Here is a 12,200-nt window from a genome sequence, read left to right as displayed (position 1 = left end):
ATTGAATGTGTGCGCCTCTAGTGGTGGGATGATTATTTTAACGTCATATTGTAGAAATATTGTTAGTAAAAAGTTGAAAAAATATTAGCATTTACTCTCCTAGTGCATAAACACATCAGACATAGTTGACATAAACCCAAATGTACAAGGTCACTGCCTACATCTAGGAGTTTAATGACTGATCTAAAAATCAACCAGAAACAATTGTGAAATGTTCCAAGGTTTTATTTGTTTAACACAGCATATTCATTACAGCATGTTGTTAGCAGAACTTAAATACCACTATAAGATGCAACATTCCCATCTCTTTATCTTTGTGTTTGATATTGATTTCAATATTTCACATACAATAAATAAAGCATGAATAAAGCATTTACCCTTAACAAAATTATAATTTTCAAAATTATGAAAATGAATCAAGTCGATCTGACAAACAAGATCACACCAATGAAGTTACAAAGAAAATAAAAAAAGCCTCACACCAACTGAATAACTTAATTTGGATGCCATGTAGGATTTGGGGAGGCAGGTAGCCTAGTGGTTACAGTGTTGGACTAGTAACCGAAAGGTTGCTAGATCGAATCCCCGAGTTGACAAGGCAGTTAAACCCACTGTTCCTAGACTGTCATTGAAAATAAGAATTTGATCTCAACTGACTTGCCTTGTTAAATACATTTGTTTTGTTTAATTAACAGATGATGTAGCATGCCACAGAAAGACAGTATTAGTGAGGCTGGGATAACTAGGAGAGCAATACATGACATTTCCACAAATCAGAGTTATTCAGCACAGATAATATACAAGCTAATAAGACCCCACCGCCCAACACTGAATAGCAGTGACAAAACACACGTTCCAAAAAGACAATCCTAAGCAATTATTCTCCTAGTTCAGATGACACAATTGAACTCTTTTAATAAGAGCTTGCACATGTACAGATAAAGTCAACAATGTCTTTAAGCATAAAAGGGTGCAAAAAAAACATTCAAAAAAAAAAGACAAGTGCTTCTCCTGTCTTCCATACGAGATAGATTAATTCACTTGAAACAAACAAAATCGCAAAGTAACTGAACCCCTTATGTAAACACTGTAGGGAGCTACTTAAACAGTAACTTAAAGCAGCTCCTATGGACAAGATTCATATGTAAGATGTTTAATATACAACAGATAGGTGCAGTGAAATGTGTTGTTTTACTGGATAGTAGAGGGCCAGAACACCAATGCATGTTATGTTACCTTGTTCAACCAGTTAGTTCTGTCTTCCTCTCTTATCCACCTGCGGACCCTGCACCTCCGAACACCCTCCCCTATGGGGTGTACTGACTCAGGATGGGACATGGTTGGGAGGTAGGGTGAAGGATCACTATCAGGGGTCATGCCCTCTTGTCACCCAGAGGGGGTGACATTGCCAGCGCCATAGCACGGCGACCTCCAGTCCATCAGGGAGTATCAGTCTCTTCTGAACTAACCAACAGCAGGATCTCGTGACTGAGGACGAAGGTGAAGAAGTAGACACAGAGGTCGGCGAAGACGTCAGCCATCTTCCTGTAGGTGTCCATGAAGCGGTTGATGACCTCAGCGGGGATACCAGACAGCAGGAGGGCGGCGGTCAGCACTGTGGTCTGCATCTTCTTCTCAACCTGGTGGAAAGTTATTACACGTTTATGGATGTATAATAATACTGCACAGGATAATGACTACATACATCTGACCCATTTGTTATAGCTGTGCTCCATTCACTACATAGTAACGGTGTAGACGTATCTCAAACCTTTGGAAAATACTTGTACAACCCCATGTAGGCCAGTTCGAGGGTGAGAAATGGTGCGAATATGGACTGCAAAAGAAAAGAGAATAGCCTAGTTAGTGAACTGCTACAGGTCTACTCTCATATCACAATCAGTGCAGCCGAATCGAAGACAGAATTGGTCAGTTGTATTGAACAAATTCCAAAACCTCAAGGGAAGATGCAACACTTTTCTGATCCGACTCACCAGATACTTGCAGACAAAACCTCTGACAAAGATGGCGAGGAGGACACTGCCGACAAGCCTGAAGAGCCTGAAGGAGTCCAACTCTTCTGGGTCTGAGCCAGCTGCATCCTGGGCTTGATTCTCATTGGCCAGTTGGCCTCTGAGCTTCATGGCGTCATCAAAGCGGGACAGATACTTCTGCAACCCTCTGCGTGGGGATTCGGAATGGCTGGGCTCATCAGCTGCCAGCTGGGCCTCTCCCCGTGGCCTGTGTCGGACCCCTGGAGTCACATCCTTGTCTACACCCCCCCCACCCAGCACCTCACTGCTGTCTGGCAGGGGAGACCCTTTCCTCTCTGGAAGATCGCTGTGGGGGTGGCTGCTGCCTACTGCCTCTGGGAGGAATGGAGACAGTCTTGGGGATGAGGATGCTGACCACGGCTTGTTCCTGTCCAAGTCCAGATGGAACCTAGGCTCTGTGACAAGACTTGACGCTCCTGTATGAGACGGCATTGTCAGTTTAACGGATTAGGCTAACTAGACTTCTCTGTGAAGTAAGATACAAACAGAGATTCTATTATTGGATATACACAGTACCAGAATCTTATTCAAGAGTTTCTTTATTTTTACTATTTTCTACATTGTAGAATAATAGTGAAGACATCAAAACTATGAAATAACACACATGGAATCATGTAGTAATCAAAAAAGTGTTAAATCAAATTATATTTTAGATGATTTTAGATTCTTCAAAGTAGACACCCTTTGCCTTGATGACAGCTTTGCACACTCTTGGCATTATCTCAACTAGCTTCACCTGGAATGCTTTTCCAACAGTCTTGAAGGAATTCCCACATATGCTGAGTACTTGGTGGATGCTTTTCCTTCACTCTGCGGTCCAACTCATCCCAAATCATCTCAATTGGGTTGAGGTCGGGTGATTGTGGAGGCCAGGTCATCTGATGTAGCACTCCCCTTCTTGGTCAAATAGCCCTTACACAGCTTGAAGGTGTGTTGGGTCATTGTCCTGTTGGAAAAACAAATGATAGTCCCACTAAGTGCAAACCAGATGGAATGGCGTATCGCTGCAGAATGCTGTGGTAGCCATGCTGGTTAAGTGTGCCTTGAATTCTAAATAAATCACAGACAGTGTCACCAGCAAAGCACCCCCACACCGTCACACATCCTCCTCCATGCTTCACGGTGGGAAACACACATGCGGAGATCATCCGTTCACCTACTCTGCGTCTCACAAAGACACAGCGGATGGAACCAAAAATCTCCGATTTGGACTAATCAAACCAAAGGACAGATTTCCACCGGTCTAATGTCCATTGGTCGTGTTTCTTGGCCCAAGCAAGTCTCTTCTTCTTATTGGTGTCCTTTAGTAGTGGTTTCTTTGCAGCAATTCGACCATGAAGGCCTGATTCACGCAGTCTCCTCTTTACAGTGGATGTTTTGATGTGTCTGTTACTTGAACTCTTTGAAGCATTTATTTTGGCTGCAATCTGAGGTGCAGTTACTTGCTGATTTTTGAGGTTGGTATCTCTAATGAACTTATCCTCTGCAGCAGAGGTAACTCTGGGTCTCCCTTTTCTGTGGCGGTCCTCATGAGAGCCAGTTTCATCATAGCGCTTGATGGGTTTTTGCGACTGCACAAATGTTCCACATTAGCTGACCTTCATGTCTCAAAGTAATGATGGACTGTCGTTTCTCTTTGCTTATTTGAGCTGTTCTTGCCATAATATGCACTTGATCACCCCTACCTTGTCACAACACAACTGATTGGCTGAATCAATTGCTCAAATTAACCATGAAGCTGGTTGAGAGTGTGCAAAGCTCTCATCAAGACAAAGGGTGGCTACTTTGAAGAATCTCAAATATATTTGGATTTGTTTAACACTTTTTTGGTTACTACACGATTCCATGTGTTATTTCATCATTTCGATGTCTTCACTATTATTCTACAATGTAGAAAATAGTAAAATAATGAAAAACCCTTGAATGAGTAGGTGTCCAAACCTTTGACTGGTACTTATATATAAAAATGCACATTTATATTAGTAAGCTTTTTATATATTACAGAAGGGCACTGAATTGTCATGACTACAGTACATTCCACACTGACGCATGGTTTCTCTTCAACTCACTGCACCATTATGGTCCCTAGCTAGCTCAGTAAGTGTGTACTGTGCAGCTAACATTTAGATGGTAACAAGCTACCGTTAGCTGCCAGTTTCGATGGTAGAGATGCAAGCTAATAAACTAACAGGCAATGCAATTTGCTTGTCTGATCAGCCAGCAAACCATTTACCATCAGTTAGATTTTCCTTACCGTTCTTTTCAGCTTCAGCTTTGGTGAAACCCACGATTCTGTTCATTCGGTCTTCGGAATTCATGAGCAATTTTCGCCTCCGAATTTCTGCTCTTCTTTGCGCAGCAGAAAGACAAGTTTTCTCTTCGGGGGCGTCCATAGTTTCAGAAATATTAAGATTATTTGATATATATAAAACACACTATTTTCTGATCTGTGTAACCGTGCACACAAATCCTTAGATTATTACAGCAGAGAACAGCGAACACTAAGTGGGACACGTCATAATGGGCCCTATTGTCTGTATAAGTGCGCACGTTGATGATCTCATGCCGCGTTCATGTCCTACCGGAAACTCAGAATATCCGAGTTAAAATGAATTTAAGTTATTTGCTAAGAGATTTTTCTTTTTTGGTGTGAATTTCCGGCAGACGAGGTGCTGTGTTGTGTATTTCTGCCTTTCGCAGGTCGGAGTGTGGATTGCACATTTTAGTTACAAGAAAAGGGGAAACATTTGAATTGCACCACCATCTAACCCTTCACCTATACACAACAGGAGGCTGCTGAGGGGAGAACGGCTCATAATAATGGCCGGAACGGAGCAAATGGAATGGGATCAAACATCTGGAAACCATGTTTGATGTATTCGTAACCATTACACTAATTCCATTCCAGTCATTACCACAAGCCCATTCTCCCCAATTAAGGTGTCACCAACCTCCTGTGCTATACACTATCCCCCCCCAAAAAACAACCACCCCATCCCACTACTTTGGGCCTAAATGATCCTACACCAGGCCGTCGGCCTGGGAGGATGGAACCCCTTCTCTCAAAACTACCTGTAGATCATCTGCACTAAAATCTCTCACCCAAATGTTTCTCTGCTGCTGCAACTACCTCATCTATCTTCTGTGCTTTCTGCTCCATCAGTGCAGTGCAGTTGATCACCATGGCTATAAACGCAAGAAATCCAACCTTACTAAAACTCATCCCTTCTGGCTCTCTCTCTTCAGGCCTACTCACCAGTTGAATCCCTCACCCTTTGGCTATCCTCTACTGTCCTTACTGCTTCAGCATATGAAACCTTCTTCCCCACTCAAACTCTGGAAATCTCAACTTGTCTCTCTCGAACAGGCCACTTCGGAGAGTGGCGCAGCAGTCTAAGGCACTGCATGTTAGTGCTAGTAAGCATCACTACAGACCCTGGTTCAATTCCAGGCTGTTTCCCAACCGGCTGTGATTGGGAGTCCCGTAGGGCGGCGAACAATTGGCCCAGCGTTGTCCAGATTAGGGTTTGGCCGGGGTAGGCTGTCATTGTAAATCAGAATTTGTTCTTAACTGACTTGCCCGGTTAAAGACTAGCAGGTAGAAACTCCATATCAAAGCTCAACAAGACAAACAGGGTATCCTCCATCTCACCATTTCCACAGATTCTGATTCTCACGAAATGCTGGGCATCACAAACACCAGTAATATTCTTTCTCATCTTATGATCTCAACGCCACCCCACTGATCATTATTTTGAGCGACGCCCTGCTCCGGAGAGCGGAGCACGACACAGGAACACGTGATGCGGAGCACCTGCTGCCTCTGGACGGACGATGCACAAAAAAAAAATCATCACATTTCCATTTCCCCGAGACTTTGACAAATGTAACAGTTCCCAGTTTGTTCTTCACCCAGCTTCACACAACATATGTATCGGCCAAATAAACATGGATCCACTTTCTGCAAAAATCTCACTCCTAACGGTCCATAATCATTTCTGGTTTGTTCATCGGGGCAAAGCTAGGAAGTCTCCGCCACACCTGTTGCCACAGGTAAGGCCGACCTCATCTTGGTCAGGCTCAACTTCAGAGCAATCATTACTACCGGCTGACTCCACCTCGAGATCCTTACAGTTCTCAAGAGAGTAAGTAAAGGTAACTCCACTTGGTTTGTACTCAGGAGATGAGGGTCTGTACTTCGCGCTATTCTCATCGCACTCCCTAGCTTCCTCCCCAGCCTACAGACTCCCTACCTTCCTCCCCAGCCTACAGACTCCCTAGCTTCCTCCCCAGCCAACAGACTCCCTCCCTTCCTCCCCACCCTAGACTCCCTACCTTCCTCCCCAGCCTACCTTTCTCCCCACCCTACAGACTCCCTACCTTCCTCCCCAGCCTACAGACTCCCTACCTTCCTCCCCAGCCTACAGACTCACCTACCTTCCTCCCCAGCCTACAGACTCCCTCCCTTCCTCCCCACCCTACAGACTCCCTACCTTCCTCCCCAGCCTACAGACTCCCTACCTTCCTCCCCAGCCTACAGACTCTCTACCTTCCTCCCCAGCCTACAGAGTCCTACCTTCCTCCCTAGCCTACAGACTCCCTACCTTCCTCCCCAGCCTACAGACTCCTACCTTCCTCCCCAGCCTACAGACTCCCTACCTTCCTCCCCAGCCTACAGACTCCCTACCTTCCTCCCCAGCCTACAGACTCCTACCTTCCTCCCCAGCCTACAGACTCCCTACCTTCCTCCCCAGCCTACAGACTCCCTACCTTCCTCCCCAGCCTACAGACCCCCTACCTTCCTCCCCACCCTACAGACTCCCTACCTTCCTCCCCAGCCTACAGACTCCCTACCTTCCTCCCCAGCCTACAGACTCTCTACCTTCCTCCCCAGCCTACAGACTCCCTACCTTCCTCCCCAGCCTACAGACTCCCTACCTTCCTCCCCAGCCTACAGACTCCCTACCTTCCTCCCCAGCCTACAGACTCCCTACCTTCCTCCCCAGCCTACAGAGTCCTACCTTCCTCCCCAGCCTACAGACTCCTACCTTCCTCCCCAGCCTACAGACTCCCTACCTTCCTCCCCAGCCTACAGACCCCCTACCTTCCTCCCCAGCCTACAGACTCCCTACCTTCCTCCCCAGCCTACAGAGTCCTACCTTCCTCCCCAGCCTACAGACTCCTACCTTCCTCCCCAGCCTACAGACTCCCTACCTTCCTCCCCAGCCTACAGACCCCCTACCTTCCTCCCCAGCCTACAGACTCCCTACCTTCCTCCCCAGCCTACAGACTCCCTACCTTCCTCCCCAGTCTACAGACTCCCTACCTTCCTCCCCAGCCTACAGACCCCCTACCTTCCTCCCCAGCCTACAGACTCTCTACCTTCCTCCCCAGCCTACAGACTCCCTACCTTCCTCTCCACCCTACAGACTCCCTACCTTCCTCCCCAGCCTACCTTCCTCCCCACCCTACAGACTCCCTACCTTCCTCCCCAGCCTACCTTTCTCCCCACCCTACAGACTCCCTACCTTCCTCCCCAGCCTACAGACTCCCTACCTTCCTCCCCAGCCTACAGACTCCTACCTTCCTCACCTACAGACTAGAGGAGCTTACTATTAGTCGATTCTGGTACTTTCAAGTGGGAAACTCAGAGCTCATGTTTCTTCAACGAATTTCCAAGTCAGAAATGTCCGAGTTTCGATTAGTACGTGAACGTGTCATCACCCTCTCAATATAATGCCCGGAGACCAATGGTGCGTTCTCGACAACTTGGAACTTCAACCTAGCTCGGGAACTCGGGAATCTCCAACCTCCGACTTCAGTGCGTTCAAAACAATTGGGAACTAATAAAAACGACCTCTGACTGGAAAAATGTGTTTTGAACGGTCATCCAATTTGGAATTACTAGTCGTAAATTCGGGCGTCATGCCGCTTTCAAAACAACTGGGAACTCTGGATAATATGAGCTCGGACTGGGAAAAATCATTTTGAATGGTCATCCAACTCGGAATTCCAAGTCACTCTTTCTACGTCGTGATTTGACCTCGTTTCTTCCGAGTTCCCAGTTGTCTTGAAAGCGCCATCACCCAAGAACTCTAATTTCTCTGACATGAAGGTCACTGACGTCACGATCCAGAGATTTTTTTCCCCCATTCCGCGCTCGTTTTTCCCGAGTCCCCAGTTCTCTTGATTGTACCAAGAGAGTTTATATAGCGCAATGGACTGGCCAGCCACATGCTCGCTCATTCGATTAGTCTTGTGATCGACCTGGAGACGTCTTTCTCAATGTCGAAGTTATATCTTAGAAATGCTTCATTAGTGTTTAACGTTAGTTATTGGTACACTGCTGCCACTTGAGTCTTGCAATGCTCCTGAACTGGTCATTAACGTTAGCTCCAAGTAGCTAGATTGGTAGTTGTGGAGGGTTGGGCCTTGCAGAACCATGCACGTGGGGAACTGAAGATACGTAAACCATGCCGGGGTAAGTCTGTGTTTGGCGTGGATGTTACTGAATTAATTGATCATGCGTAACTAACGGTCGATTTTGACAATTTGTGGGTGTGATCTTCTAGTAAGACGAAGATTCCTTAACTGTTAGACATCTGTTAGTTTGCTTGCTATCCATCTGATACACGGAAAACCAGTTTACGCAATGGAAATGAGCGTAGTTAACTGTAGCCGATTAAACTGAACTCCACGCTATATGATTGAGCTGAGGGGCGACTAGTGTGGTCGAACTGGCGTTCCTACGTCACATAAAATGGAAGTTAACAACTACTGATTTCAACACCCAAAGAATATCCCGAAATTACAGCAACATGTTTAATTGCGGCCTGTTCTTTGGGCGCTGAAGTCAGTCGTTTTTTGTAAACGTAATTTTTGTGACGTCGGAGCTCCAGTCCGCCCATTAGTCGCAACTCAACTCAATCTTAAATTTACATTTACATTTAAGTCATTTAGCAGACGCTCTTATCCAGAGCGACTTACAAACAAATCGTTTAGTTGGCTAAGCTAACTAGCCCACAGATTTTTGAAATGCAAGTCCTGTTAGTCCTCATGCATTAACCAAATTGTACATCAGTTCTAGATTCGGGAGACCACTCCTTCTGGACCTGGCCAGTGTGGAGTGGACTGGAGCATGCACCATTGACTGCACATGGCTGGTAAATTCAACGGGCTATTGAGGCCTGACTAGTAATGTCTAGTTGGGTATTCAATGGCACATTTGTTTATAATTTAAATGATTTGGTGTCCTCTGATCAATGATTTTGAATAGGCACCATGGCCACAGCTGTCGATGATGAAAGCTTAAATAGGAAGAGTTTGATGCAACAACTGATGATTAACGACTTCTGAGCAACAGCTGTTACGAAAACGTCAGCCATGTTGAGGAGATAATTGCTTTCATATAGATGCTCATAACCCCCCTGTGATTGTTTTGAACAGGAGTGACACTGCCCCCAATGAGTTGATGACTAGGAGACTCAAGGTAAGACTACCACACCCACTTCACCTAGACTTCACTTTGACATTTATCTTCTCTGTCTAGTCTCGTTGTGATGAATACTAAACTGAAAATAGCTGGAATTACCGTCAGATTGTAAAGTGGTGATATTCGGTTTTCTGAACATGACTGGCAGTGACTTGGAACTTGCCTATATAACATTAGTACATTTTTCACATATTGTAATCTTAGATTCTCTACTTTTCAGGTGGTGTCCCTTTGAATAACATCCCTATAAGGTCTCCCTGAACTGGACATGTAGACTGAGGTAAGGACATTCACTCTGGGCTCAAGCTGCCCTAGCTTGGTCAGCTGGAAGAAAGGAATACTTGCCTGTGTTTATGCTATTGTGAATACTAAACTGAAAATAGCTGGAATTACCTGCAGATTGTATTGTGGTGACATTTGTGTTTCTGAAACATTTGAGCATGTTTTAATTTGACAGCTCTAGGTTTTTTGACTAATTATTTATTTTCCGTCTTCCTCGTCTGTCTGATTGCCCCTTGCTGATTCTCATCTATCCTTCAGGTGAGTAGTCACTTTCACAATCTATGAAACCCGATTCTATATCTAAGCTGTATGAGTTTTTACGTGTCCTGGTGTGGTAATGATGAATACTAAACTGAAAATAGCTGGAATTACCGTCAGATTGTTTAGTGGTGATATTCGGTTTTCTGAACACATCAAGTGGCAGTTATTGACTTGACCGGAGTTCAATGTGATAAAATGGGAATTAACTCTTACAATACTCAAACATTTTCAGATTCTCTTCCACGTGGCCGGAGTTTCCAAGATGGTCAGCGCTTCCTTTCTTGCTCTGGTAACTTGACACAGAACTACCACTAGAGGCCAGTGTTAAGATCAACAACAATGATTTTACATATCCATTCTACTATCCCCAGGGTGCAACTTCTGCAGCAGCCCTGGCTTTAAATGATATAGTAAAGACTATGGATAATAAACTGTAATGTGCTGATCATTTTAGTGATCTCTCTAAAGCCGTATACTGTTGATCGTTCCTTATTGCATAGACTCCTCTAATGGGTTGGGTAAAGCAGCATTTAACTGGTTCCATAAGTACCTGACTGATAGGACTTGACGTATTACTACTGATGGTCTACGATCTCACTGCAGTTCCTCAAGGTTTTATTTTTTAGGACTGTTTAATTCTATTGACATGACGGTAAAATAATGGTACAGACCCTGCTTGTGGAGGACTAGTTTTTAGACTTGTCTTTGATTTTAATTGAATTGTTTGTTCTGTATGGTAGGAAATTATATAATATATGCTCATATTTTGATACATTGAATGTTAATGTTGTGAATCTGTTCTTTTTTTTATCTCCCGTTTCAGGAAGTGATGTCACTGAGGGGAACAGCCATCAACTGGAGGAAGAAAGGAATTGTGTGGTAGCCCATATGGGACCCACCTGAGACATGGAGACCTAAAGCTCAAAACATTGTTGTAATAAATATCACTTGGGAGCAGCAGTGTACATTGTTCTCCTTATGCATGTTCTGCTTTGTTTATTTTGAGGTTTTGCTGAGTAATGGTGTTTTTTTGTCTGTGATTATAGAAGAGACAGTCTCATTCTTTGAACTTCAATAAATAGGTTTTAACCCGGGTCTTTGTTTATCTGCAGTTAACTTGTGCATGAATGTGAAATAATCCTTTGACTGTCATATGGATGTCAGGTAAGCAATGACTTGATCAGCAACATGAGTGCAGGAGTTATGTCAGAAGGGTATGTTTCCCATGCCGCTGATAAACATTGCATGGCCCTGGTATAGGATTGTACAAATCGACCGTTTTGAAGTCAAATGGCAAATTGTTCACCTCGCAGCAGAATGAGGGGATCCGACCTATGCATGGAAGAGGATCTGCATCTACACACAGCTCAGTGCAGAGCTGCAGAAACAGGGCGACCTTCAATGATGTGAGATTCCAGCTAAACCTGCCAAAATTCATCTTGACCTTAAACGTTTTACACTTTCAAGGAGGCTCAAGACTTTTTAAAGGAAAAACATCAAGCCCAGCAGACAAGGGGATGAGCTGACAGCTCTGGGATTGGCTCTATATTCAGGTATGCTATCAAGCACAAATGTAACTAAGCCTTTGGCTATGATGCTTCCTTCCATAAGACGATGAGGACACCCCTCAATTGGGTAAAAGGAGCACTATTGCATAACATTGGACTTTGTTATATTTTTCTATGGTCCAGGCCATTCAGACAATATATTGAAGTGTCATACAGACTGGGGCTGCTTCCTGGTGGGGATATAGTGTTGCATCACTATATGGTAATATAAATGGAAGCTAGTCTTTATTTTTATTGTCCTATGGTTTAGGAAAGATGGCCAGTCCTGTAAGATCTACTACACAATTCCTTTTTTCTTCCTGTTGATGGCTGTTCCCCTCTTACGCTATGGAATTTATCTCCCAGGGAGGACTTGGCCTACAGGCCACTAATTATTTATCTCCCAGGGAGGATTTGGCCTACAGGCCACTAATTATTTATCTCCCAGGGAGGATTTGGCCTACAGGCCACTAATTATTTATCTCTCAGGGAGGATTTGGCCTACAGGCCACTAATTATTTATCTCCCAGGGAGGACTTGGCCTACAGGCCACTAATTATTATG

At 44.6% G+C, this 12,200-nt stretch overlaps 2 protein-coding genes, 1 long non-coding RNA gene and 3 other non-coding genes across 6 annotated transcripts; 5 read left to right on the top strand and 1 right to left on the bottom strand.

Moving 5' to 3' along the window:
* Positions 1 to 207: 207 nt before the first annotated feature.
* On the bottom strand, positions 208 to 4,598 carry LOC120056406 (calcium signal-modulating cyclophilin ligand-like). Its single transcript, XM_039004566.1, has 4 exons — positions 4,309 to 4,598; positions 1,995 to 2,470; positions 1,772 to 1,837; positions 208 to 1,640 (listed from the first exon to the last, which is right to left on the bottom strand). Exons 1-4 carry the CDS (start codon positions 4,445 to 4,447, stop codon positions 1,440 to 1,442), a joined length of 882 nt encoding a protein of 293 aa, XP_038860494.1. The 5' UTR covers positions 4,448 to 4,598; the 3' UTR covers positions 208 to 1,439.
* Positions 4,599 to 6,002: 1,404 nt separating this feature from the next.
* LOC120056731 (proline-rich extensin-like protein EPR1) lies at positions 6,003 to 7,657 on the top strand. The gene is made up of 2 exons (XM_039004937.1): positions 6,003 to 6,107; positions 6,320 to 7,657. The coding sequence occupies exons 1-2, from the start codon at positions 6,003 to 6,005 to the stop codon at positions 7,655 to 7,657; spliced, it is 1,443 nt and encodes a 480-aa protein (XP_038860865.1).
* A 555-nt stretch (positions 7,658 to 8,212) lies between these two features.
* LOC120056405 lies at positions 8,213 to 11,184 on the top strand. The gene is made up of 6 exons (XR_005477795.1): positions 8,213 to 8,535; positions 9,136 to 9,217; positions 9,501 to 9,543; positions 9,767 to 9,826; positions 10,322 to 10,378; positions 10,913 to 11,184. It is a non-coding gene; the product is annotated as an uncharacterized LOC120056405 (long non-coding RNA).
* On the top strand, positions 9,609 to 9,683 carry LOC120057675. The gene has a single exon (XR_005477960.1). It is a non-coding gene; the product is annotated as a small nucleolar RNA SNORD65 (small nucleolar RNA).
* On the top strand, positions 9,906 to 9,977 carry LOC120057676. Its single transcript, XR_005477961.1, has one exon. It is a non-coding gene; the product is annotated as a small nucleolar RNA SNORD65 (small nucleolar RNA).
* Positions 10,164 to 10,238, top strand: LOC120057674. Its single transcript, XR_005477959.1, has one exon. It is a non-coding gene; the product is annotated as a small nucleolar RNA SNORD65 (small nucleolar RNA).
* Positions 11,185 to 12,200: the final 1,016 nt, after the last annotated feature.

Source organism: Salvelinus namaycush, chromosome 12, assembly GCF_016432855.1.
Source record: "Salvelinus namaycush isolate Seneca chromosome 12, SaNama_1.0, whole genome shotgun sequence".
Taxonomy (NCBI): domain Eukaryota; kingdom Metazoa; phylum Chordata; class Actinopteri; order Salmoniformes; family Salmonidae; genus Salvelinus; species Salvelinus namaycush.
This window is presented reverse-complemented; position numbering and strand designations above follow the sequence as displayed.